At 41.3% G+C, this 25,406-nt stretch overlaps 1 protein-coding gene across 1 annotated transcript in view; it reads left to right on the top strand.

Annotated features, from left to right (window-relative positions):
• LOC126106329 (uncharacterized) overlaps positions 1 to 25,406 on the top strand; it is a 61,338-nt gene that overhangs the window by 11,758 nt on the left and 24,174 nt on the right. Inside the window, exon 2 of the mRNA XM_049912576.1 lies at positions 17,050 to 17,363. Within this exon, the coding sequence (XP_049768533.1) occupies positions 17,050 to 17,363 (314 nt within the window). The remainder of the gene's footprint in view (positions 1 to 17,049; positions 17,364 to 25,406) is intronic.

Genomic DNA, 25,406 nt, shown 5'->3' with positions numbered 1-25,406 from the left:
TAGGAGACGAGATACTGGCAGAAGTAAAGCTGTGAGTACTGGGCGTGAGTCGTGCTTCGGTAGATCAGATGGTAGAGCACTTGCCCGTGAAAGGCAAAGGTCCCGAGTTCGAGTCTCGGTCGGGCACACAGTTTTAATCTGCCAGGAAGCTTCATATCAGCGCACACTCCGCTGCAGAGTGAAAATCTCATTCTGGACCAATGTATATGTTTCTTGTCTGATTATTGTTTTACAAGAAATTTATCATCTGCCTTTTACACCCTGTGTTCCAGGTAAGACTGGAACCACTCATTCAGTAGTCCTCTTACATCTAGCACTTCTTGCTTGCTTAATAATATTTGATGGTCAAAACCGTTAAGAGCCTTGGACAAGTCCAAGAAATGTCTGTAACACAGTCGTCCTTGTAAAGAGCTTCAAGTACCAGTTTTTTTAACTCTGCAATGGCCAATATTGTACTCCTACTTTGGGAACCAAACTGGACTTTCTTAAAAAGGTTGTGTGTAAGTCACTAGTCTCTTATTTTTGTGAAATAAGACTTCAGGTAAATTGACCCATTGTTTCCAATGCTTTCTGTATTACTTTTCTGTGGTAATGGTACAACTTGTGCATGCTTTAGGTACTTTAGAAAGAAATCTGACCTAAAGGACTCATTGAGTGTGTTTGTTAATTGGGCTTGTATGATATCTATGCATGCCTTCAGAACAATGACATGAACCGCACCTACACCTGTTGACACTTATTTTTTCATTGTTTTGTTGTCTTTCTGACTTCAAGCTCTGTTGTGGAAAACATCATCATTGTGCTTACTGTGTAAGTCTACGTTGGTGCTACATGTGTTTTAGGAAGATTTTGCTGTGGCTTTGCTGCAATCGCAGAGAAATAATCATCTGCAAAATTTGCTCATTCATGAAGACTTTTTATTATTCCATGCCATTTTTTATCTGTATGTTATTATACTTGTGTCCGCCTTTTCAGATTTCTTGTTTTATAACCAGTGGCAGCTTGTGAGTATATACATTCTGGGTATTCACAGATTTTTAGATTCAGGAAAATTCGAGAGTGTGAAATTAGTAGCAACTGCTGTATAACAGTTATGCTTATCAGAAAATTTATAAAACTACAGCCACTGCCAATAATAAAAAAAAAAGGTTCAAATGGCTCTGAGCACTATGGGACTTAACTTCTAAGGTCATCAGTCCCCTAGAACTTAGAACTACTTAAACCTAACTAACCTAAGGACATCACACACATCCATGCCCGAGGCAGGATTCAAACCTGCGACCGTAGCGGTCACGCGGTTCCAGACTGAAGCGCCTAGAACCGCACGTCCACATCGGCCGGCCAATAATAAAAACAACAGCAATAATAATGATAATGAAATGATCGTATGGGCGGGGAAGTTTAGCCGCCGTATTGCATGTCCTTTTTAGTTGACACCACTTCGGCGACTTGCATGTCAATGATGATGGTATGATGATGATGAACACACAACACCCAGTCATCATGAGGCAGAGAAAATCCCTGATCCCGCCGTGAACCGAACCCGGGACCCCGTGCGCTGGAAGCGAGAACGCTACCGCAAGACCACGAGCTGCGGACCATAATGATAATAATAATAATAATAATAGAAGAAGAAGAAGAAGATGCATAACTTATCAGACAATACAGGGTGATTCAAAAAGAATCCACAACTTTAAAAATGTATATTTAATGAAAGAAACATAATATAACCTTCTGTTATACATCATTACAAAGAGTATTTAAAAAGGTTTTTTTTCACTCAAAAACAAGATCAGAGATGTTCAATATGGCCCCCTCCAGACACTCGAGCAATATCAACCCGATACTCCAACTCGTTCCACACTCTCTGTAGCATATCAGGCGTAACAGTTTGGATAGCTGCTGTTATTTTTCGTTTCAAATCATCAATGGTGGCTGGGAGAGGTGGCCGAAACACCATATCCTTAACATACCCCCATAAGAAAAAATTGCAGGGGGTAAGATCAGGGCTTCTTGGAGGCCAGTGATGAAGTGCTCTGTCACGGGCTGCCTGGCGGCCGATCCATCGCCTCGGGTAGTTGACTGTTTATACCAACGTTTAATACACCACCTATCAGGAGGTTTAACACCATATGTCGTTCGAAATGCACGCTGAACAACTGTCGTCGATTCACTTCTGCCATACTCAATAACACGAAAAGTTTTCTGTTGAGTGGTCGCCATCTTAGCATCAACTGACGCTGACGCCTAGTCAACAGCGCCTCAAGCGAACAAATGTACAACTAAATGAAACTTTATAGCTCCCTTAATTCGCCGACAGATAGTGCTTAGCTCTGCCTTTTGTCATTGCAGAGTTTTAAATTCCTAAAGTTGTGGTATTCTTTTTGAATCACCCTGTATAATAATACCAAGAGGAAGAAGATGTATAACTTATCAGACAAAATTGGAATTTTGTTGTTTTGTATATAATTAAGTACAGTTTAGGGCAATAGCAACATCATGTGTAAGCTTTAGCAACTCTCCATTTTGCATTTTTGTGTAAGTGGGAGTTTTTGTGCCTTTCTATTTTCTCAGACAAGTGTACAATATTCCTAACAGGTGTATTAGTTCACAAATTTACTTCTGGGCTGAATATCAGATATTCTTACACTGCACCCACACAACAACGTGTGCTAGCTGTATACTTTCTTATTAAATGTTTGCTTGTAGTCACAGTTATTTGATTTCATCAAACTCTCAATGAAATAATCTGTTAGGCCCTAGTTCCTTTGCTGCTAACTTTTCCTGGTAATTTACTTTTCTGTTCCCAGAATGAGATTTTCACTCTGCATCGAAGTATATGCTGATATGAAACTTGCTGGCAGATTAAAACTGTATGACAGACCGAGGCTCAAACTTGGGACCTTTGCCTTTCATGGGCAAGTGGTCTACCGACTGAAACACCCAAGCATGACTCACAACCCTTTCTCACAGCTTTACTGATTAGATTCTACATAGTCCATGTTTACACTGCACACAAAAGCCGATTCCAGCACAATAAAGAACCACCTCCAAGCACAAAGAGCTGTTTGTGGAAATGATTAAACTGAAGTAGTAATATCTACCAACATGATCACTTGACTAGGATACAAATAAGGCACTGATATCCATATGGGCCTAAACCACACTGCCATTGATTCCACATTTAAGTAAATATCAGAGAAACCAGTGATATAATTTTTCGTGCCTTTAGCACAGATAAACCTGATTCACTGTAAGGTCAACAGATTTCAGAAGCATGAATAAATGTTACAATCTCATGATTGATGGTGATGTGCTTTGGGTTCCTATGATTTTCAGTGCCTCAAACGGGTTACTATACGAAAAAATTCATGACTTCATATACATACTATAACTAACTCAGAAACTTGCAAAATAGGTTTACTGTCAGTACAGCTTTAACGTATACAGATGTTTGCTCTAATTTTACTACAGTATATAGTGAGTGAATTAGCATATATGAGGAGTGTGCTATCATGTAGCAGGATTTATGCTGACTGGATGAGCATAAAAATTTGTCACAGTGTGCTGCTGTGCCAGCACCTCGTGGCACTGATTTAAACTTCTAGTTGAGTGGCAAGTGCTCCTGTGCACACCGTGAACCATATACCATGTTTATTGAAACCGTATGTATTTGGCCCATAAGGCAATTACATCACAAGAGTTGTGCATGCGCAAAAGTTCCTTATAACTGTCACTGCTAAAGATGTGCCCACAACCCTGGTGCAAAGTTTCTTAGGGTGTAGAGTAGCATTAGTGCAGTAGATTTAAGTGCTGTATCTTTCAGATTGCAGCATCTATGTTACATGTAACAGCATGCAAAGAAAAATAACCAATAAATCCGCAAGGTGCCGAAAGTTAGGGTGTTTACATGCTCTTGTGCTGTTACACAGCAGCTGCTACTGTTTATAACATCCCACACTACTTTGCTTTTATTTTCTGTTTGACCGCAGCAAGTAGGTTTAAATCATTGTCTATTGATTACTTGTACAGAGATCTACATCTACATCTACATTTATACTCCGCAAGCCACCCAACAGTGTGTGGCGGAGGGCACTTTACGTGCCACTGTCATTACCTCCCTTTCCTGTTCCAGTCGCGTATGGTTCGCGGGAAGAACGACTGTCTGAAAGCCTCTGTGCGTGCTCTAATCTCTCTAATTTTACATTCGTGATCTCCTCGGGAGGTATAAGTAGGGGGAAGCAATATATTTGATACCTCATCCAGAAACGCACCCTCTCAAAACCTGGCGAGCAAGCTACACCGTGATGCAGAGCGCCTCTCTTGCAGAGTCTGCCTCTTGAGTTTGTTAAACATCTCCATAACGCTATCACGGTTACCAAATAACCCTGTGACGAAACGCGCCGCTCTTCTTTGGATCTTCTCTATCTCCTCTGTCAACCCGATCTAGTACGGATCCCACACTGATGAGCAATACTCAAGTATAGGTCGAACGAGTGTTTTGCAAGCCACCTCCTCTGTTGATGGACTACATTTTCTAAGGACTCTCCCAATGAATCTCAACCTGGTACCGCCTTACCAACAATTAATTTTATATGATCATTCCACTTCAAATCGTTCCGTACGCATACTCCCAGATATTTTACAGAAGTAACTGCTACCAGTGTTTGTTCCGCTATCATATAATCATACAACAAAGGATCCTTCTTTCTATATATTCGCAGTATATTACATTTGTCTATGTTAAGGGTCAGTTGCCACTCCCTGCACCAAGTGCCTATCCGCTGCAGATCTTCCTGCATTTTGCTACAATTTTCTAATGCTGCAACTTCTCTGTATACTACAGCATCATCCACAAAAAGCCGCATGGAACTTTCAACACTATCTACTAGGTCATTTATATATATTGTGAAAAGCAATGGTCCCATAACACTCCCCTGTGGCACGCCAGAGGTTACTTTAACGTCTGTAGACGTCTCTCCGTTGATAACAACATGCTGTGTTCTGTTTGCTAAAAACTCTTCAATCCAGCCACACAGCTGGTCTGATATTCCGTAGGCTCTTACTTTGTTTATCAGGCGACAGTGCGGAACTGTATCAAACGCCTTCCGGAAGTCAAGAAAAATAGCATCTACCTGGGAGCCTGTATCTAATATTTTCTGGGTCTCATGAACAAATAAAGCGAGTTGGGTCTCACACGATCGCTGTTTCCGGAATCCACGTTGATTCCTACATAGTAGATTCTGAGTTTCCAAAAACGACATGATACTCGAGCAAAAAACATGTTCTAAAATTCTACAACAGATCAACGTCAGAGATATAGGTCTATAGTTTTGCGCATCTGCTCGACGACCCTTCTTGAAGACTGGGACTACCTGTGCTCTTTTCCAATAATTTGGAACCTTCCGTTCCTCTAGAGACTTGTGGTACACGGCTGTTAGAAGGGGGGCAAGTTCTTTCGCGTACTCTGTGTAGAATCGAATTGGTATCCCGTCAGGTCCAGAAGAGGCTTGCATGGCAAAAGACTAGGGTAAAAAATTGCAACAAACTTATCTTTAGACTGAAGACCACAATAACAACAGCATGGTATGGTGAGAATGTATTTAACTAGCAGACACTTTAGACTCTGCCAAAGTCTAGTATAAACAGCATTCATGTTGTGTGATATAAGTGACGATAAATGGAGCACATGCTTTCATGCACAGCTCTTCTGTTTGCAGGGGTGTTCTGGAATAGAGAGCATGCCTTCTTATCTGTCTGTCACAGTAATCATTTGCTCTGAGCAGTGCTTGTAGGTATGGTAATGCCTTTTGGGGTCTTCCATAGTTAGAAAGGATGCAAGCTCTGTGCACAAGAATATTTAGCAAATTGTTTATCTGTGCTGGTTGGAGAGTAGCTGGACTCTTTATGTAAAAATTGGTGTTATAGTCTTCCTGTACACAAGTAATTTAATGTTTGACATTACATTGTTGGTTGTTGTTGGAAGCTGTTGTTGGTATCAGGTATCACATGCATTTAATTAGTTAGTTATATGTTCCATAGATTGGTTGAACAATATATTTCATCAAAATTACGCAGAAGTGTGTACTTCTATGAGGGAGATCAGTAAGTGCCTGACTTTTGTTTATAAAATCAGTCATTATTGACATACAATTGTTTGACACTAGTCAGCTTCAGAATAGTGTCCTTCAGCTTCTACATACTTCCCATAATGCTGCTGTCACTGCTGGAAGCATCACTAGAAAGCTTCTTGTGGTATGGTGCACAGCTGCTTCATAGAATATCTTACCTGTTCTGAAATCTGGTCCCTTTCAGAGTCTTCCTCAGTTTAGGGAAAAGCCAGGAGTCACTCCGTGTTAGGTCAGGGGAATGGGGAGAGTGACAAACCATTGCGTTTGATGATTGACCAAAAAGTTATGAATTAATTGAAAACGATTACCGTAGCTGGTGCATTATTGTGGTGAGGATTCCAACTGCCTGTTGCCCACAGGTTTGGCTGTTTGTGTCTCACTGTTTCATGAAGGTGACCCAGAACGTCTTGTTAGTACTTCTTATTGACATTTGTACCTTCTGGGGTTACTTGTGATGGACCACACCATTGGAGCCAAAAAAGACATTTGACATGGCTTTCACATTGTTGCAGATTTGCCTCACTTTTTAAGGTCTCTGGGAAGATGGTTGCCTCCATTGCAGTGACTGGAACTTTGTTTCCGAGTCATACTCATAAACACAGGATTCATTACTAGTGAACACTGTAGTGAGAAAGTTGGGATTACTTTCCAGCATGTCCTGTTCCATCATTGAATGAAGTTGCTTCTGCTCAGTTTTTAGCAACTTTGGCATAAAATTGGCATGTAATGACTACCAGTTACATGTATTCACTTGTCAATGGCTAGCCAGCAACTGGTTATTACCACAATCATGAAAAAAAAATCAGGTATGCGCACTACATATGTCTACAAACGTCGAAAGTGTGCACACCTAGATACGTTTGTTGATTTCAACAATAAATAGTAAGGTTGGATACTTTTTGAACAACCCTCTTACATCTATACTCTGCAAACCACTGTGAATTGCTTGGCAGAGGGTACTGCCCATTGTACCAGATATTGCGACTTGTATGCATTCCATTCCCATACAGTGCATGGGAAGAATGATAGCGTCTATGCATGCTGAACTTAGTCTAATCTTGTAAGTGATACACAGGGGGTTGTAGTGCATTTCTAGATTCTTTACTTAAAGTTGGTTCTTGAAACTTTCTAAGTAGGATCGTATGCATCAGTTTTCAGCTACTTGCCAATTCAGTTCTTTCAGCATATCTGTCACACTCTTCCAAGAATCAAACAAACCTGTGTATTAAATAAGGTTTAATCAGAATGGAATGTGAAAAAGATGTGTTTTATGCAATTTATTATTACTATTAATCTCTTAAATAAAGTGGAGAGTTCGGGTTTGAAGTCCATAGAGAAGCAATTAATTAAATCATGTTGGGGAATTGTTTGGTAAAAATCTTGATTTTTTTTTTCATTGCATTGGTTTCCAATAATCTTCACATATTTAGTAACATAAGAAAATACATCAACAATACTTTCTGCATGGTTTTTGGTTATTAACATTATGTATTATTCTCAGGGCTAGTTTTTGAAGAGAGCATGTTTTTTTTTCTTTTAATTGCATCCCTCAAAAAATGATTCCTTTGGCTAAGAAGTGCATGAAATGTACTACCATATCTTTATGGACTGGGCGGTTTTTTAGGTTAGATGGCCTCGGGCAAGTACAGAAAGGGCAACAGCATCAAAGGGTGCAGGGCAGGACATGTGGGGATCAAGCAGCAATCAGTATTGTAATTGTAAACTGTTGAAGCTGCGTTAGTAAAGTACCGGAACTTCAAGCACTGATAGAAAGCACTGAAGCTGAAATTGTTATAGGTATGGAAAGCTGGCTGAAGCCAGAGATAAATTCTGCCAAAATTTTTACAAAGGCACAGACGGTGTTTAGAAAGGATAGATTGCATGCAACCAGTGGTGGCGTGTTTGTCGCTGTTAGTAGTAGTTTATCCTGTAATGAAATATAAGTAGATAGTTCCTGTGAATTATTATGGGTGGAGGTTATACCCAACAACTGAGCTAGGTTAATAATTGGCTCCTTTTACCGACCTCCCGACTCAGCAGCATTAGTGGCAGGTAACAGAGAGAAAATATGGAATACATCTCACATAAATTTCCTCAGCATGTTATAGTCTTAGGTGGAGATTTCAATTTACCAGATATAGACTGGTATACTCAGATATTTAGGATGGGTGGTAGGGACAGAGCATCCAGTGACATTATACTGAGTGCACTATCCGAAAATTACCTCGAGCAATTGAACAGAGAACCGACTTGTGGAGATAACATCTTGGACCTACTGATAACAAACAGACCCAAACTTTCCGATTCTGTATGCTCAGAACAGGGAATCAGTGATCATAAGGCCGTTTCATCATCCCTGGATATGGAAGTAAATAGGAATATAAAAAAAGGGAGGAAGGTTTATCTGTTTAGCAAGAGTAATAGGAGGGAGATTTCAGACTACCTAACAGGTCAAAACAAAAATTTCTGTTCCGACACTGACAATGTTGAGTGTTTATGGAAAAAGTTCAAGGCAATCATAAAATGTGTTTTAGACAGGTACGTGCCAAGTAAAACTATGAGGGATGGGAAAAACCCACCATGGTTCAACAACAAAGTTAGGAAACTACTGTGAAACCAAAGAGAGCTTCACTGAAAATTTAAATGCAGCCAAAACCTCTCAGACAAGCAGAAGCTAAACGATGTCAAAGTTAGTTTAAGGAGAGCTATGCGTGAAGCGTTCAGTGAATTCGAAAGTAAAATTCTATGTACCGAATTGAGAGAAAATCCTAGGAAGCTGCGGTCTTATGTTAAATCAGTAAGTGGATCAAAACAGCATATCCAGACACTCTGGGATGATAATGGCATTGAAACAGAGGATGACACGCGTAAAGATGAAATACTAAACACCTTTTTCCAAAGCTGTTTCACAGAGGAAGACTGCACTGCAGTTCCTTCTCTAAATCCTCGCATGAACAAAAAAGTGGCTGACATCAAAATAAGTGTCCAAGGAATAGAAAAGCAACTGAAATCACTCAACAGAGGAAAGTCCACTGGATCTGATGGGATACCAATTTGATTCTACACAGAGTACGCGAAAGACCTTGCCCCCTTCTAACAGCCGTGTACCACAAGTCTCTAGAGGAATGGAAGGTTCCAAATGATTGAAAAAGAGCACAGGTAGTTCCAGTTTTCAAGAAGGGTCGTCGAGCGGATGCGCAAAACTATAGGCCTATATCTCTGACATTGATCTGTTGTAGAATTTTAGAACATTTGTTTTGCTCGTGTATCATGTCATTTCTGAAAACCCAGAATCTACTCTGTAGGATTCAACATGGATCCCGGAAACAGCGATCGTGTGAGACCCAACCCGCTTTATTTGTTATGAGACCCAGAAAATATGAGATACAGGCTCCCAGGTAGATGCCATTTTCCTTGACTTCCAGAAGGTGTTCGATACAGTTCCACACTGTCGCCTGATAAACAAAGTAAGAGCCTACGGAATATCAGACCAGTTGTGTGGCTGGATTGAAGAGTTTTTAGCAAACAGAACACAGCGTTTTGTTCTCAATGGAGAGACGTCTACAGACATTAAAGTAACCTCTGGCGTGCCACAGGGGAGTGTTATGGGACCACTGCTTTTCACAATATACACTCCTGGAAATTGAAATAAGAACACCGTGAATTCATTGTCCCAGGAAGGGGAAACTTTATTGACACATTCCTGGGGTCAGATACATCACATGATCACACTGACAGAACCACAGGCACATAGACACAGGCAACAGAGCATGCACAATGTCGGCACTAGTACAGTGTATATCCACCTTTCGAAGCAATGCAGGCTGCTATTCTCCCATGGAGACGATCGTAGAGATGCTGGATGTAGTCCTGTGGAACGGCTTGCCATGCCATTTCCACCTGGCGCCTCAGTTGGACCAGCGTTCGTGCTGGACGTGCAGACCGCGTGAGACGACGCTTCATCCAGTCCCAAACATGCTCAATGGGGGACAGACCCGGAGATCTTGCTGGCCAGGGTAGTTGACTTACACCTTCTAGAGCACGTTGGGTGGCACGGGATACATGCGGACGTGCATTGTCCTGTTGGAACAGCAAGTTCCCTTTCCGGTCTAGGAATGGTAGAACGATGGGTTCGATGACGGTTTGGATGTACCGTGCACTATTCAGTGTCCCCTCGACGATCACCAGTGGTGTACGGCCAGTGTAGGAGATCGCTCCCCACACCATGATGCCGGGTGTTGGCCCTGTGTGCCTCGGTCGTATGCAGTCCTGATTGTGGCGCTCACCTGCACGGCGCCAAACACGCATACGACCATCATTGGCACCAAGGCAGAAGCGACTCTCATCGCTGAAGACGACACGTCTCCATTCGTCCCTCCATTCACGCCTGTCGCGACACCACTGGAGGCGGGCTGCACGATGTTGGGGCGTGAGCGGAAGACGGCCTAACGGTGTGCGGGACCGTAGCCCAGCTTCATGGAGACGGTTGCGAATGGTCCTCGCCGATACCCCAGGAGCAACAGTGTCCCTAATTTGCTGGAAAGTGGCGGTGCGGTCCCCTACGGCACTGCGTAGGATCCTACGGTCTTGGCGTGCATCCGTGCGTCGCTGCGGTCCGGTCCCAGGTCGACGGGCACGTGCACCTTCCGCCGACCACTGGCGACAACATCGATGTACTGTGGAGACCTCACGCCCCACGTGTTGAGCAATTCGGCGGTACGTCCACCCGGCCTCCCGCATGCCCACTATACGCCCTCGCTCAAAGTCCGTCAACTGCACATACGGTTCACGTCCACGCTGTCGCGGCATGCTACCAGTGTTAAAGACTGCGATGGAGCTCCGTATGCCACGGCAAACTGGCTGACACTGACGGCGGCGGTGCACAAATGCTGCGCAGCTAGCGCCATTCGACGGCCAACACCGCGGTTCCTGGTGTGTCCGCTGTGCCGTGCGTGTGATCATTGCTTGTACAGCCCTTTCGCAGTGTCCGGAGCAAGTATGGTGGGTCTGACACACCGGTGTCAATGTGTTCTTTTTTCCATTTCCAGGAGTGTATATAAATGACCTAGTAGATAGTGTCAGAAGTTCCATGCAGCTTTTTGTGGATGATGCTGTAGTGTACAGAGAAGTTGCAGCATTGGAAAATTGCAGCAAAATGCAGGAAGATCTGCAGTGGATAGGCACTTGGTGCAGGGAGTGGCAACTTACCCTTAACATGTTGTTGTTGTTGTTGTTGTTGTGGTCTTCAGTCCTGAGACTGGTTTGATGCAAGCTTCTTCATCTCCCAGTACCTACTGCAACCTACATCCTTCTGAATCTGCTTAGTGTATTCATCCCTCGGTCTCCCTCTACGATTTTTACCCTCCACCCTGCCCTCCAATACTAAATTGGTGATCCCTTGATGCCTCAGAACATGTCCTACCAACCGATCCCTTCTTTTGGTCAAGTTGTGCCACAAACTTCTCTTCTCCCCAATCCTATTCAATACTTCCTCATTAGTTATGTGATCTACCCATCTAATCTTCAGCATTCTTCTGTAGCACCACATTTCGAAAGCTTCTATTCTCTTCTTGTCCAAACTATTTATCGTCCATGTTTCACTTCCATACATGGCTACACTCCATACAAATACTTTCAGAAATGACTTCTTGACACTTAAATCTATACTCGATGTTAACAAATTTCTCTTCTTCAGAAACACTTTCCTTGCCATTGCCAATCTACATTTTATATCCTCTCTACTTTGACCATCATCAGTTATTTTGCTCCCCAAATAGCAAAACTCCTTTACTAGTTTAAGTGTCTCATTTCCTAATCTAATTCCCTCAGCATCACCCGACTTAATTCGACTACATTCCATTATCCTCGTTTTGCTTTTGTTGATGTTCATCTTATATCCTCCTTTCAAGACGCTATCCATTCCGTTCAACTGCTCTTCCAAGTCCTTTGCTGTCTCTGACAGAATTACAATGTCATCGGCGAACCTCAAAGTGTTTATTTCTTCTCCATGGATTTTAATACCTACTCCAAATTTTTCTTTTGTTTCCTTTACTGCTTGCTCAATATACAGATTGAATAACATCGGGGAGAGGCTACAACCCTGTCTTACTCCCTTCCCAACAACTGCTTCCCTTTCATGTCCCTCGACTCTTATAACTGCCATCTGGTTTCTGTACAAATTGTAAATAGCCTTTCGCTCCCTGTATTTTACCCCTGCCACCATCAGAATTTGAAAGAGAGTATTCCAGTCAACATTGTCAAAAGCTTCCTCTAAGTCTACAAATGCTAGAAACGTAGGTTTGCCTTTCCTTAATCTTTCTTCTAAGATAAGTCGTAAGGTCAGTATTGCCTCACGTGTTCCAGTATTTCTACGGAATCCAAACTGATCTTCCCCGAGGTTGGCTTCTACTAGCTTTTCCATTCGTCTGTAAAGAATTCGTGTTAGTATTTTGCAGCAGTGACTTATTAAACTGATAGTTCGGTAATTTTCACATCTGTCGACACCTGCTTTCTTTGGGATTGGAATTATTATATTCTTCTTGAAGTCTGAGGGTATTTCGCCTGTTTCATACTTCTTGCTCACCAGATGGTAGAGTTTTGTCAGGACTGGCTCTCCCACGGCCGTCAGTAGTTCCAATGGAATGTTGTCTACTCCGGGGGCCTTGTTTCGACTCAGGTCTTTCAGTGCTCTGTCAAACTCTTCATGCAGTATCTTATCTCCCATTTCGTCTTCATCTGCATCCTCTTCCATTTCCATATTATTGTCCTCAAGTACATTGCCCTTGTATAAACCCTCTATATACTCCTTCCACCTTTCTGCTTTCCCTTCTTTGCTTAGAACTGGGTTTCCATCTGAGCTCTTGATGTTCATACAAGTGGTTCTCTTATCTCCAAAGGTCTCTTTAATTTTCCTGTAGGCAGTATCTATCTTACCCCTAGTGAGATAAGCCTCTACATCCTTACATTTGTCCTCTATCCATCCCTGCTTAGCCATTTTGCACTTCCTGTCGATCTCATTTTTGAGACATTTGTATTTCTTTTTGCCTGCTTCATTTACTGCATTTTTATATTGTCTCCTTTCATCAATTAAATTCAATATTTCTTCTGTTACCCAAGGATTTCTACTGGCCCTCGTCTTTTACCTACTTGATCCTCTGCTGCCTTCACTACTTCATCTCTCAAAGCTACCCATTCTTCTTCTACTGTATTTCTTTCCCCCATTCCTGTCAATTGTTCCCTTATGCTCTCCTTGAAACTCTGTACAACCTCTGGTTCTTTCAGTTTATCCAGGTCCCATCTCCTCCAGTTCCCACCTTTTTGCAGTTTCTTCAGTTTTAATCTACAGGTCATAGCCAATAGATTGTGGTCAGAATCCACATCGGCCCCTGGAAATGTCTTACAATTTAAAACCTGGTTCCTAAATCTCTGTCTTACAATTATATAATCTATCTGATACCTTTTAGTATCTCCAGGGTTCTTCCATGTATACAACCTTCTTTCATTATTCTTAAACCAAGTGTTAGCTATGATTAAGTTATGCTCTGTGCAAAATTCTACCAGACGGCTTCCTCTTTCATTTCTCTCCCCCAATCCATATTCACCCACTACGTTTCCTTCTCTCCCTTTTCCTACTCTCGAGTTCCAGTCACCCATGACTATTAAATTTTCATCACCCTTCACTCTGAATAATTTCTTTTATCTCATCATACATTTCTTCAATTTCTTCGTCATCTGCAGAGCTAGTTGGCATATAAACTTGTACTACTGTAATAGGTGTGAGCTTCGTATCTATTTTGGCCACAATAATGCGTTCACTATGCTGTTTGTAGTAGCTTACCCGCATTCCTATTTTCCTATTCATTATTAAACCTACTCCTGCATTACCCCTATTTGATTTTGTGTTTATAACCCTGTAGTCACCTGACCAGAAGTCTTGTTCCTCCTGCCACCGAACTTCACTAATTCCCACTATATCTAACTTTAACCTATCCATTTCCCTTTTTACATTTTCTAACCTACCTGCCCGATTAAGTGATCTGACATTCCACGCTCCGATCCGTAGAACGCCAGTTTTCTTTCTCCTGATAACGACGTCCACTTGAGTAGTCCCCGCCCAGAGATCCGAATGGGGGACTATTTTACCTCCGGAATATTTTACCCAAGAGGACGCCATCACCATTTAATCATACAGTAAAGCTGCATGCCCTCGGGAAAAATTACGGCCGTAGTTGCCCCTTGCTTTCAGCCGTTCGCAGTACCAGCACAGCAAGGCCATTTTGGTTATTGTTACAAGGCCAGATCAGTCAATCATCCAGACTGTTGCCCCTGCAACTACTGAAAAGGCTGCTGCCCCTCTTCAGGAACCACACGTTTGTCTGGCCTCTCAACAGATACCCCTCCGTTGTGGTTGCACCTACGATACGGCTATCTGTATCGCTGAGGCATGCAAGCCTCCCCACCAACGCCAAGGTCCATGGTTCGTGGGGGGAGGCACCCTTAACATAGACAACTGTCATGTATTACAAATACATAGAAAGAAGGATCCTTTATTGTGTGATTATATGGTAGTGGAACAAACACTGGTAGCAGTTACTTCTGTAAAATATCTGGGAGTATGCGTACGGAACAGTTTGAAGTGGAATGATTATATAAAATTAATTGTTGGTAAGGCGGGTACCAGGTTGAGATTCATTGGGAGAGTCCTTAGAAAATGTAGTCCATCAACAAAGGAGGTGGCTTACAAGACACTCGTTCAACCTATACTTGAGTATTGCTCATTGGTGTGGGATCTGTACCAGGTCATGTTGACAGAGGAGATAGAGAAGATCCAAAGAAGAGCGGCGCGTTTCAACACAGGGTTATTTGGTAAGCGTGATAGTGTTACGGAGATGTCTAGCAAACTCAAGTGGCAGACTCTGCAAGAAAGGCGCTCTGCATCGTGGTGTAGCTTGCTGTCCAGGTTTCAAGAGGGTGCGTTTCTGGATGAGGTATCGAATATATTGCTTCCCCCTACTTATATCTCCCAAGGAGATCATGAATGTAAAATTAGAGAGATTCGAGCATGCACGGAGGCTTTCCCACAGTCGTTCTTCTCGCGAACCATACGCAACTGGAACCGGAAAGGGAGATAATGACAGTGGCACGTAAAGTGCCCTCCGCCACACACTGTTGGGTGGCTTGCGGTGTATAAATGTAGATGTAGATATACATCTGATAGAGGGGTCTAAATGTGCAAAGCAAAGCTAGCATCAAATATGGAAATCTATCTTTCAAACAATGGAAACTCCAGGTTGGAATATCAAAATGGAAGGAAAAGATAGATTGCTACCTACCATAAAAATGAAATGTTAATTGGCAGACAGGCACAATTAAAAGACACATACACATAGCTTTTAGGCAAAGTTTTCATCAGAAAAAGTAAGAGAAACCCTCACATATTCATTCACACAAGCAAGCACACCTCACACGCACTTGGCCATCATCTCCAACACCTCAGACGAGAATAATATTGTCATGTGGAATGGAAGGAGTAATCTTGAGAGGGTGGATAAGGGGAAGGGATAGCAGTGTACGGAGAGAAGAGTGCTGTCTGGCAAATGTGCAGGGACTAGACTGCTAACAGGTGCAGTGTTGGGAGGCTGTGGGGCAGGGAATGAGCAAAAAAGGAGAAGTGTGGGGAAATATGGGTGGTTGTGTTGGTAGAGGGCAGCACATAAATAGGGTGGGAAGACAGAGGGCATGGAAACTGTTGGGAAGTATGTTACCGTAGACCGAGGCTGGGATAATTTTGGGAGCAGAAAATGTGTTGTAAGGATCACTCCCATATGCGCAGTCCAGGAAAGCTGGTGGTGGACGGGAAGATCCAGACAGCTCGGGAAGTGAAGCAGCCATTGAAATCAAGCATGCTAGGTTCAACGGCATGTTGTGCCACAGGATGGTCTACTTCGTTCTTGGCCACAGTTTGGCAGTAGCCGTTCATCATGGTAGACAGCTATGAAATGATTTGTGTTGTTTCAGCAAGCCTGAAATTCCTATTTGTCAGAATTGGTCATCATCTGACTCACAAAATACGCTTTATTAAATAAATATTGATAATATTGTAGTCTCCTTCATTATAAATATCATTTCTAACATTATTTATTGATGTTTCACATATTTTGCACCTATTGAAACTACTCAGCACCTGCAGGGTCATAGATTTTGAACGTAGTGTTCCTTCAAACAGTAAAATAATAATATTAATATAAAGATGGTTTGACTTACCAAACGAAAGCGCTGGCACGTCGATACACACACAGGTAATGAGGCTCACCCTGTGGCTAAACATGCCTTGGTGCACGGCCAGCACATCTTGGCACAGTGTTACACCGTCCGGGTTATCTGGATACTTCCCACTAACACCAACCTATCCGAACTCCGGAGATGGGAACTTGCTCTTCAATATATCCTCTCTTCTGGTTATCCACCAGGCCTCAATCTCCGCTAATTTCAAGTTGCCGCCACTCATACCTCACCCGTCATTCAACAACATCTTTGCCTCTGCACTTTCGCCTCGACTGACATCTCTGCCCAAACTCTTTGCTTCTGTATATGTCTGCTTGTGCCTGTATATGTGTGGATGGATATGTGTGTGTGTGCGAGTGTATACCCATCCTTTTTTCCCCCTAAGGTAAGTCTTTCCGCTCCCGGGATTGGAATGACTCCTTACCCTCTCCCTTAAAACCCAAATCCTTTCGTCTTTCCCTCTCCTTCCCTCTTTCCTGACGAGGCAACCATTGGTTGCGAAAGCTAGAATTTCGTGTGTATGTTTGTGTTTGTTTGTGTGTGTATCGACGTGCCAGCGCTTTCGTTTGCTAAGTCAAACCATCTTTGTTTTTAGTAAAATAATAATGTAACATTCTGCCCCATCTGTGTGCAGTTCTGCCCAGAATACAGAAGTATTTGTCTTGAGCTGTACTTGATGGGTCTCAAGCTGGAGCTGAATAGAAGGATGGACAGCAAGTCTGCGGGGACAAGTGACAAGCAGGAGATGACCATAAATCCAATTCTCGCATCAGTGTTTGGTAGATTGGCCAAGCTCTTCAATACCCAATGGCTTGTGAAACGTGAACTGCTGCTGACAGCTTTCTCACTGCAACCTAACAAGCATTGGTTCAAGGAGCTTCTACTTGTGGCCAGGCTGTCGGGGAAGACTTGTAGTGCTAGAGGATGTACAGTGCCTTTTTCTGACAGGTGTGTATGTTGTTGCTTTTTCAATTTATTTGTTACCACAGAAAGAATATTTTGCTGAACTGATGATAGATTTTATGTTAAGACAAGGAGAGTCTAATAATATGGAGAATGGATCGATATGTAAATTGTAGCATGTTGTAATGAAATACTTGGCATTTAGCAATAAAATGATTCAGTAGAAGTACATTATACACCATAAACCAACTTTCACCTCTCCAAAGTTAGTCAATATTCCTATAGGTAACTGACAATAAATCAGTCTTATTTGGAAATTTCCCTTTGTAAAGTATTCCCCTCCAAAACACAGAATGAGACACCATACAACTGACACCATTAATCCAAATAATCAAGATGTGCAGTTGTTGATTTTTGTCACTAATTTTGTTATTATTGACTACTCCACAACTATGCAATTAGGTTTTTGTGGGGTATTTAAAAGTAAATATTTGGAAAATCGCTTTGATATATTTCTACTGTTAGTTCAATCACATTGTATTTAAACCCTGTAAATAAAACACCAGAAATGGGAATACTGCCTGACAATTATTGATGATCAACCTCAATTTTACTTTACATCCACAAATTTAGTTTCAATTGCCTTTTCATGAAAACTGAATTGAACTTCTTTCACCCTCTCAAAATAAATGAACTAACAACTAAAACAACAACTATGTTGTGGTGTCACCACCAGACACCACACTTGCTAGGTGGTAGCCTTTAAATCGGCCGCGGTCCGTTAGTATACGTCGGACCTGCGTGTTGCCACTATCAGTGATTGCAGACCGAGCACCGCCACACGGCAGGTCTAGTCTAGAGAGACTCCCTAGCACTCACCCCAGTTGTACAGCCGACTTTGCTAATGATGGTTTACTGTCTACATACGCTCTCATTTGCAGAGATGACAGTTTAGCATAGCCTCAGTTACGTCATTTGCTACGACCTAGCAAGGCGCCATATTCTCAAGAATGTATTCTGAATAGATATTGTGAATCATGTACCGTCAAGAGCAATGTTCATCATTAATGGATTAAAGTTAAGTATCAAACTAATTAAGTCCGCTTTCTGAATTCTAATTCCTTGTCATGTTCCAGACCTCACGTCAGTATAGTTCTTCCCTCTTCACGCCAGCCTGCGTGAGGCATTAGTTAATGGTTAACACACTGGAGTCACAGTGGGGTGGACAATGGTTCAAATCTGCATCCAGCCATCTAGATTTATGTTTTGTGTGAATTTCATAAATCACTTCAGACAAATGCATTGATGATTCCTTTCAAAGGGCACAGCAGATTTCCTTCCCCATCCTTTAAAACAATCCAAGTTTGTGCTCCATCTCCAATGATCTGGATATTGACAGATGTTAAATCCTAATCTTTCTTCTTATTCTTGACATGTCAATAGTTAACTGCCAGTTGCTTTCGTTTGTTGACTAGTGCTGCATTCCAGTGGCAAAAACAGGGGTCATCCAAGAGTGACTTATAAATTTTTCATTCCATTTCATTGTATTACAAATGGCTACATGCAGTTATACATGAAGATATATGTACAGAAACAACACACAGCATCAAGTAAATTGAATTGAAGCAGAGTTTTCGACAGTGGTCAGTTGAATGTAGTTGAGTTGAGGGCTTGAGAACACTGCCTCAGCACACTGTTTCATTACTTTATTGATAAGCAATTTGACTACTCCAAAGGCAGCATCATCAGATCCTACAATTATAGTTATGTCTAAAACGTCAGAAGGTAACTTAAAACAGTAAGAATAACATGGGATCATCTATCAACACTCATCAGCAAAAACTCACTGTCAGCTGCACTTCACACTGATTGCGACTCACAGATAAGCTTGGTGGAAGACTTTACAAGAAGAGAAAAGATTTGTTTATTTGTTGGCTAGAGAACATCAGTCAAAATCACTGTATAGAACTATTAGTAGACAACAGAGTATCAATGTGTAAACACACAGAAGCAATAAGCACAATGGGAAAAACAGTAGTCACCCCAGAATAAATCATGCAATATTGCACAATGCCACCTCTTCCTTTGACAATGGGCTCAGTTTTTTTAAGAAGTGAGTCCACAAGCTTCTTCATGTGTGCCACATCCAGCTGAAGAAAGTAATGCTTAAATTCCACAGAGCCAACAGATTTTGGTAATATTAATTGCTGCATTTAATCCACTATTCCAAATAGTCCCAGACATTTTCTGTTGGATTGAGATTGGATGATTTACAGGGCTGGTCAAGGTAAGATAGGAGTGTTTGTCAGACCAATATGCATGTTGCAGTCCTGTGACAATGGCTGCTGTTATCTTGGAAGAGAAGAAGTGTGCACAGCATACCCACCATAAAGATATGGAAGAAAGAGCAATGCTTGGCCAACAAGTATATTGAAATAAATACTCTTTTACATGTTCATGGTTGCCTGAATGAGTGGGTCAACATTATATTTGTGATTTCACATGAATGTGACACACCATAGCTGTTTATTTGTTATATCATGTTTCATGTTGCTTCCAGGATTCGGTGAGCCATGCCGTCCCCAGATCGAATCTGTCTGGTGGATTAGCAATGAGGGCCAGTGCTGGCCAGCCTGGATTGGTTTTTAGGCAGTTTCACACATCCAGCTAGGTGTATATTGGGCTAGTGCCTATGTCCCAAATTAGTTACACGATTCACAGACATTTAAAACACAGTCTCACACTTTCAAGTGGGATAACACTACATGCAGACAGGCGGAGTACACAAATTCTGTCCTGGGTGTGGGAAATGGGTGGAAATAGGAAGGGCACCTGCCATCCTCTACCACTAACATTGCCAAATCCAGATTAACATGCTGACCTCATGGGTATGTGGAATAAGGCCAAGGGAAAAAAGAAAAATCTCTGAAGCAGAGCATCGTGCAAAGCAGTACTCAGTGAAGACATGGCAGCTGTCTCTTTCCCTCCCCACCAGAAAAGAAAGTTATTATCTCCACTAACCAAATCTGCATCCTGCCTCACCTTGCAGACAGACATACCAGTTCAGTATTAGTTTGAAGCAAGCCAGAACATATGATCTATATTGACTAGTCAGAACCATTTGTCATGAAAACTCTAAACTATTTTAATTTTGCTGTAACTCTCCTTGAAATTGAAAATGCAAGATGGCTGTGGATTCAAAAATCTTGCTGTGGTCATACACCTTCAGTAAGTCCTGTTCTTTTTTTTCTGTAGTTAGTCTATTAAAATGAGGGCATAGAAAGTATTCACATATATCTATAAATTACAAATCTCATACTAACAGTTCTCTGTCTTAAGTACATGCCAGTGCATGGCAGATACATATTATACAAGGGTGATTCAGTAAGTTTAGTAAAAAAGCAAGAAAAATGTTTGTTTTGTAAACAACTCACCAAACTTCTCAACATAGTCTCTTCTGGGAGATGTACGCTTAGTCCAGTGATCCGAAGCTTTTCAGCCCATCAGAAAAATAGGTACTGTCAAACTCTGCAAAATATTCTTTGATTGCAAATATCACATCTGCATTAGATGAAAATTTCTTCTCAGCAAGCAAAGTTTCAAGTTGGGGAACAGGAAGAGGTCACTTGGGGATAAGTCTGGTGAATGGGTTGGATGAGGAACCAGTTCAAAGCACGTTGATGCACTTTTGCCATTATTATTGCTGATGTGTATGATGGTGCATTATCATAGTGGAAGAGCACTGATCTTTTTTTCCCAACTGTGGTCTTTTTACAGCCAATGCAAGTCTCAGATTATCTGACAATGAAGCGTAATAGGGTCCAGTTATAGGTCTGCCTTTTTCCAGGTCATCTGTCGTGATTATTCCGTGGGGATCCCAAAAACAGTGCCCATCACATTAGCTGCTTATAAAATGGTCTTTGGCTTTTTCAGTGCACATCCTTGATTCATTGCTTTGACTGCTGTTTAGGCTCTTGTGTGTAATGGTGGATCCAAATTTCTTCAACTGTCACAGATCAATGCAAAATGTCTTGCATGTTGCAATTAAACATAACCAGACATTGTTTTAAAATGTTGTGCAATATGTGCTTTTGGTTGACTGTAAGCAGTTGCGGCATCCACCTTGCACACAACTTCTTCATAGCTGATTCTCCATGCAGGATATTATGCACTTGCCCAGTTGAGATGTCCACAGTCTCAGCCATCTCATGAATTTTTATTTGGTCATCTTGCACTACCACATCATGGATTTTTTAATGGTTTTCTGTGCAGTACATTGTTCAAATTCTTTATTGGAATAATGAGCTTACCAACCAAGAAGGTCCAATCCTTGGAATAATGAGCTTACCAACCAAAAAGGTGCAACAAAAATGCTCCATTGTTTCATGGACGTTTACCAGACTTAACAAACCACCCTTGTAAAAGGGACGTATTATTGTGTTTGGTGATTAGCCAACAGAGTTTTTCAATAGTTCTGAGTATTATGGGTAACTACTTTCAATTCCTCCACCCCTCTCTCAGCCATGAAACTAATCTGGGTAATCTGACTTGCCCCACTCCCCCCCCCCCCCCCCCCCCCCCCCACCCACCCCCAATTGCCGAAAACTCGGCAACATTTACGGTTTCGTTTATGTCTTATCAATATCATGCAAGAGGTTATCTTTACTCCTTCCATTATTCTTACTAGTGTAACTTTTTTTGTCAGTTTATGTATTATATGCATATTTAAAGAGTCTAAAGATGCTGCCTTTTGAGTAGCAAAACTGGCTATGAGTAAAGTAATTATACTGCAGTCTAAGGTGATATCATTGGGCCTTATTAATCCGTCAGTCATTGTACCTTTCCAGGTCATGCCTGCTTTTGGAACTGAACACTCATATCAAATTGCAATAGACCGCTGCATATGTATCAAGTTTTGTAACAGATTGTGAAAGGTGGTGATGGAGAAGCATGCTGTCGCATGTTTACACAACTGTACAGAACAGAAGCTAAGAGCAGAAAGTGTGTTTAGTACTGGTTCAGATGATTTCAGGATGGAATGGCAACCGTTGATGATGGAGACCATTTGGGTCAACTATGAAGATGCATAATTAAAGATAACATCGATCAAAAGTGGGAAAAGATACCGATGAAACATTAATGACTGTTCCTCGAGATTTATACCAGATAAACTGTGAATTGGGGTAAGTGAAAAGTCCACTCTCAATTTGTGGCATGCAGATTGAATCACCAGCAGATGGGTACTCACAAGGATACAGCTGAAGAATATTTTGACCACATATGATGGAGATCCATCTTTTCTGTGAACCACTGTCACAGAAGGGGTGACCGGGTGCTAATAGTTTGATAGCACTTGGGTGACAAAGCATTGTGCTTCCTTTGCACAACTCTCTACATCAAATTTTGGAACTGAATAGAATAGAATGTTAATTGAACTTCTGTTGTTTTCTATACAATTGGTCTCACACAGGGGGTTACATTTTATTTGGTAAAGACATATATTTAAACAGTAATGACATAGATTAACACATAAAGGAAAGTACCCATATAAAAATTTAAAAAATGGTGTACCTATACATTTTATATTCTTATACATATTATAAATTAAAGACCCCACCTTAATTTATTCTGTATGTTCAGGCACCTTCATTTATTCTGTATTTTCAGGCTACTCATAGGAACTACGGTACTGTAAGGACTTTGATACGGTTTTCAGTAGTAGGTAGATTCACGGAAAGGTTTGTGTGTATAATTTATTACCACTAAATAATGATGAAGATCTGATACAGGTATTATTACCTGTTCCATATACACTACTCAAAAAAGTTGTTTCTTTTGCAAAACTATGTAATTGCTTCTCATTGTGAAGCATAAGTTTGAAATTTGGCTCAAAGGTGTATACAACCTTCATCTGTAATGATTAAAAAATGTGTTGCCCTGTAACATCACCTTGGCCTCAGAGACATTTAAAACAGCAAAATTAATTTAAGGTTGGTTAATGATGTCACATACACCACCATTCAGAATCAACGTGCAGGCAGTCCCACCTAAGAGGTGTCAAAAGGATTGCCTGTCTTCAGATGATAGAGCAGCCCTGAGGCACCACTCAGTTTAATGGATTTCAATGTCTCTGACAAGTACATTTTTAATGTACTCAACAAAGGTGCTTGGGTGGCACCAAAGATGTTGTTGAACTGAGATTTCTTAGAGGGACCCTGTGTCGTTTTATTCATGCATGTATTAATATTTCACTACTCCATTATCACACTACAGGAGGGCACCAAACAGGATGGCTGGGAAACCATAAATGCCCTTTGCTGTCTTTGATCACATTAAAATTTTGTTGAGTACTTTTGAATTGTCCCTAGTAATTCAGTCTGGCATACCAGAACAAAAAATTGCAGTTGCACTATGCTCCATAAGGATCGGATCACATTCAGTGGGTTTGCAGCCCTAAGATGTCCTTAGAGTAAGATTGAATCATCTGGGGCTGTCAAAAGTGTCAAATGTTGTCAAGAATGTCATACTGTTACTCATTCACCGTGAACTTTTTTTTTCTGTGAAAGGTGTAGGAATCAATGCCCCAACGAAAAGGTGGTTTCATTGACCCTTTATGCCAGCTTCTGAGTGATTTTCATGTCGATTCTGAGCAGTGGTGCATCTGAAATGTTTTCCTCTGCCAACCATAAGAAAACTGCGTGATTTCAACACTGGGTGTCTTACTTTCACCGTATTTACTCGAATCTAAGCCGTGCTTTTTTTCCGGTTTTTGTAATCCAAAAAACCGCCTGTGGGTTAGAATCGAGTGCAAAGTAAGCGGAAGTTCTGTAAAATGTTGGTAGGTGCCGCCACAAGTAACTTTTGCCATCGAATATATGTAGCGCTACACAGGCATGCTTTGCAGGCACAAAGATAAATACTGGCGCCAAAACCTCTGCGTCAGTAAATAAATTAAAAAAAAAAGAAAAAGGTGGAAGACGAGCTTTTTCTCCGCCCCAAGTTTCGACCACTGCATTTTCATACATTATCCAACGAAGTAAATACAAATTCCATATTGTTCATCTTCAAATGTAGCAGCCTTTCAATGTACTACGAAAATCCGACTGGCAAGACTGTTTGGGATGTTTGTCAATATGGCCAACTCTACGTTCTGAATTTTTTCTTACCTGTGACAAGAGATGGTTGCTAATAGTAACTTTTATGAATTGTGAATCACATGTAGTATTCTCTTCATCATAAGAATAATACGAATATAAACATTTTGCCATGTATTCTTTTGTGTTTGCTGCTACTTCATTTAAATCCTGTCTGCCCAATAAACGACGAAACTAGAGTGAGACAACAGCAATCGCGGAAGAATATATTTATCATGCTATGTTTATATTAGTATTATTCTTACGCCGATTAGAGATACAGTCAGAAATGAAGCACGACAACTGACTAGATTTTTAAATCTAAGATGACTCTAATTTCTGTGCAGAAGGTAATGTACTAAAGAGGCATCTGCAAAGATATTCAAACGGAGAAAAATTTTCGCTAAACTCTCCTTCACAACATCTTCTATCACACGTGGTCTATTGTTTGGTTCTTGTTGATCATTATCAAAGAAAGCAGCAGTGTAAGTAACAACAAATTACAGTCTCTTGCCATTGTTTCCCTAATGAGACGATTTTATTTATTTTTATTTATTTATTTATTTTCAATTGGAAGCGGCGTTAGCGCGTACAAAAGCAAGCCATGCCGCGACCGGCGACAAATCGTAAACACTCATTATCAGAATGCGACAAACAATGCGTGACACAGTACAACAATGCATTTTCAGCTTAGAGTGACGTAAACACCTATAACAAAGTAACGGCACTTATCAGATCAAAGAAAAATAAGCAATCAATACAACCCAGACGAAGCACGTGAAAAAGGAAGGGTGCCCGTATAAATACGGATGGAGCGCCTGACGCATAGCAATGGCTACCTGGTAAAGCTTGACTGCTAAGCTTACGACTCGAACCAAACTACTGTAGCTGTATCGTCATTCATTCGACCTAAATTGTGTCTCATATTACAATGGACCAACTTTGTTTCGATTTG

The sequence above is a fragment of the Schistocerca cancellata genome, chromosome 10 (genome assembly GCF_023864275.1).
Source record: "Schistocerca cancellata isolate TAMUIC-IGC-003103 chromosome 10, iqSchCanc2.1, whole genome shotgun sequence".
NCBI classification, from domain to species: domain Eukaryota; kingdom Metazoa; phylum Arthropoda; class Insecta; order Orthoptera; family Acrididae; genus Schistocerca; species Schistocerca cancellata.
Note: the sequence above shows the minus strand (reverse complement) of the source record. Positions and strands in the feature narration are given on the sequence as shown.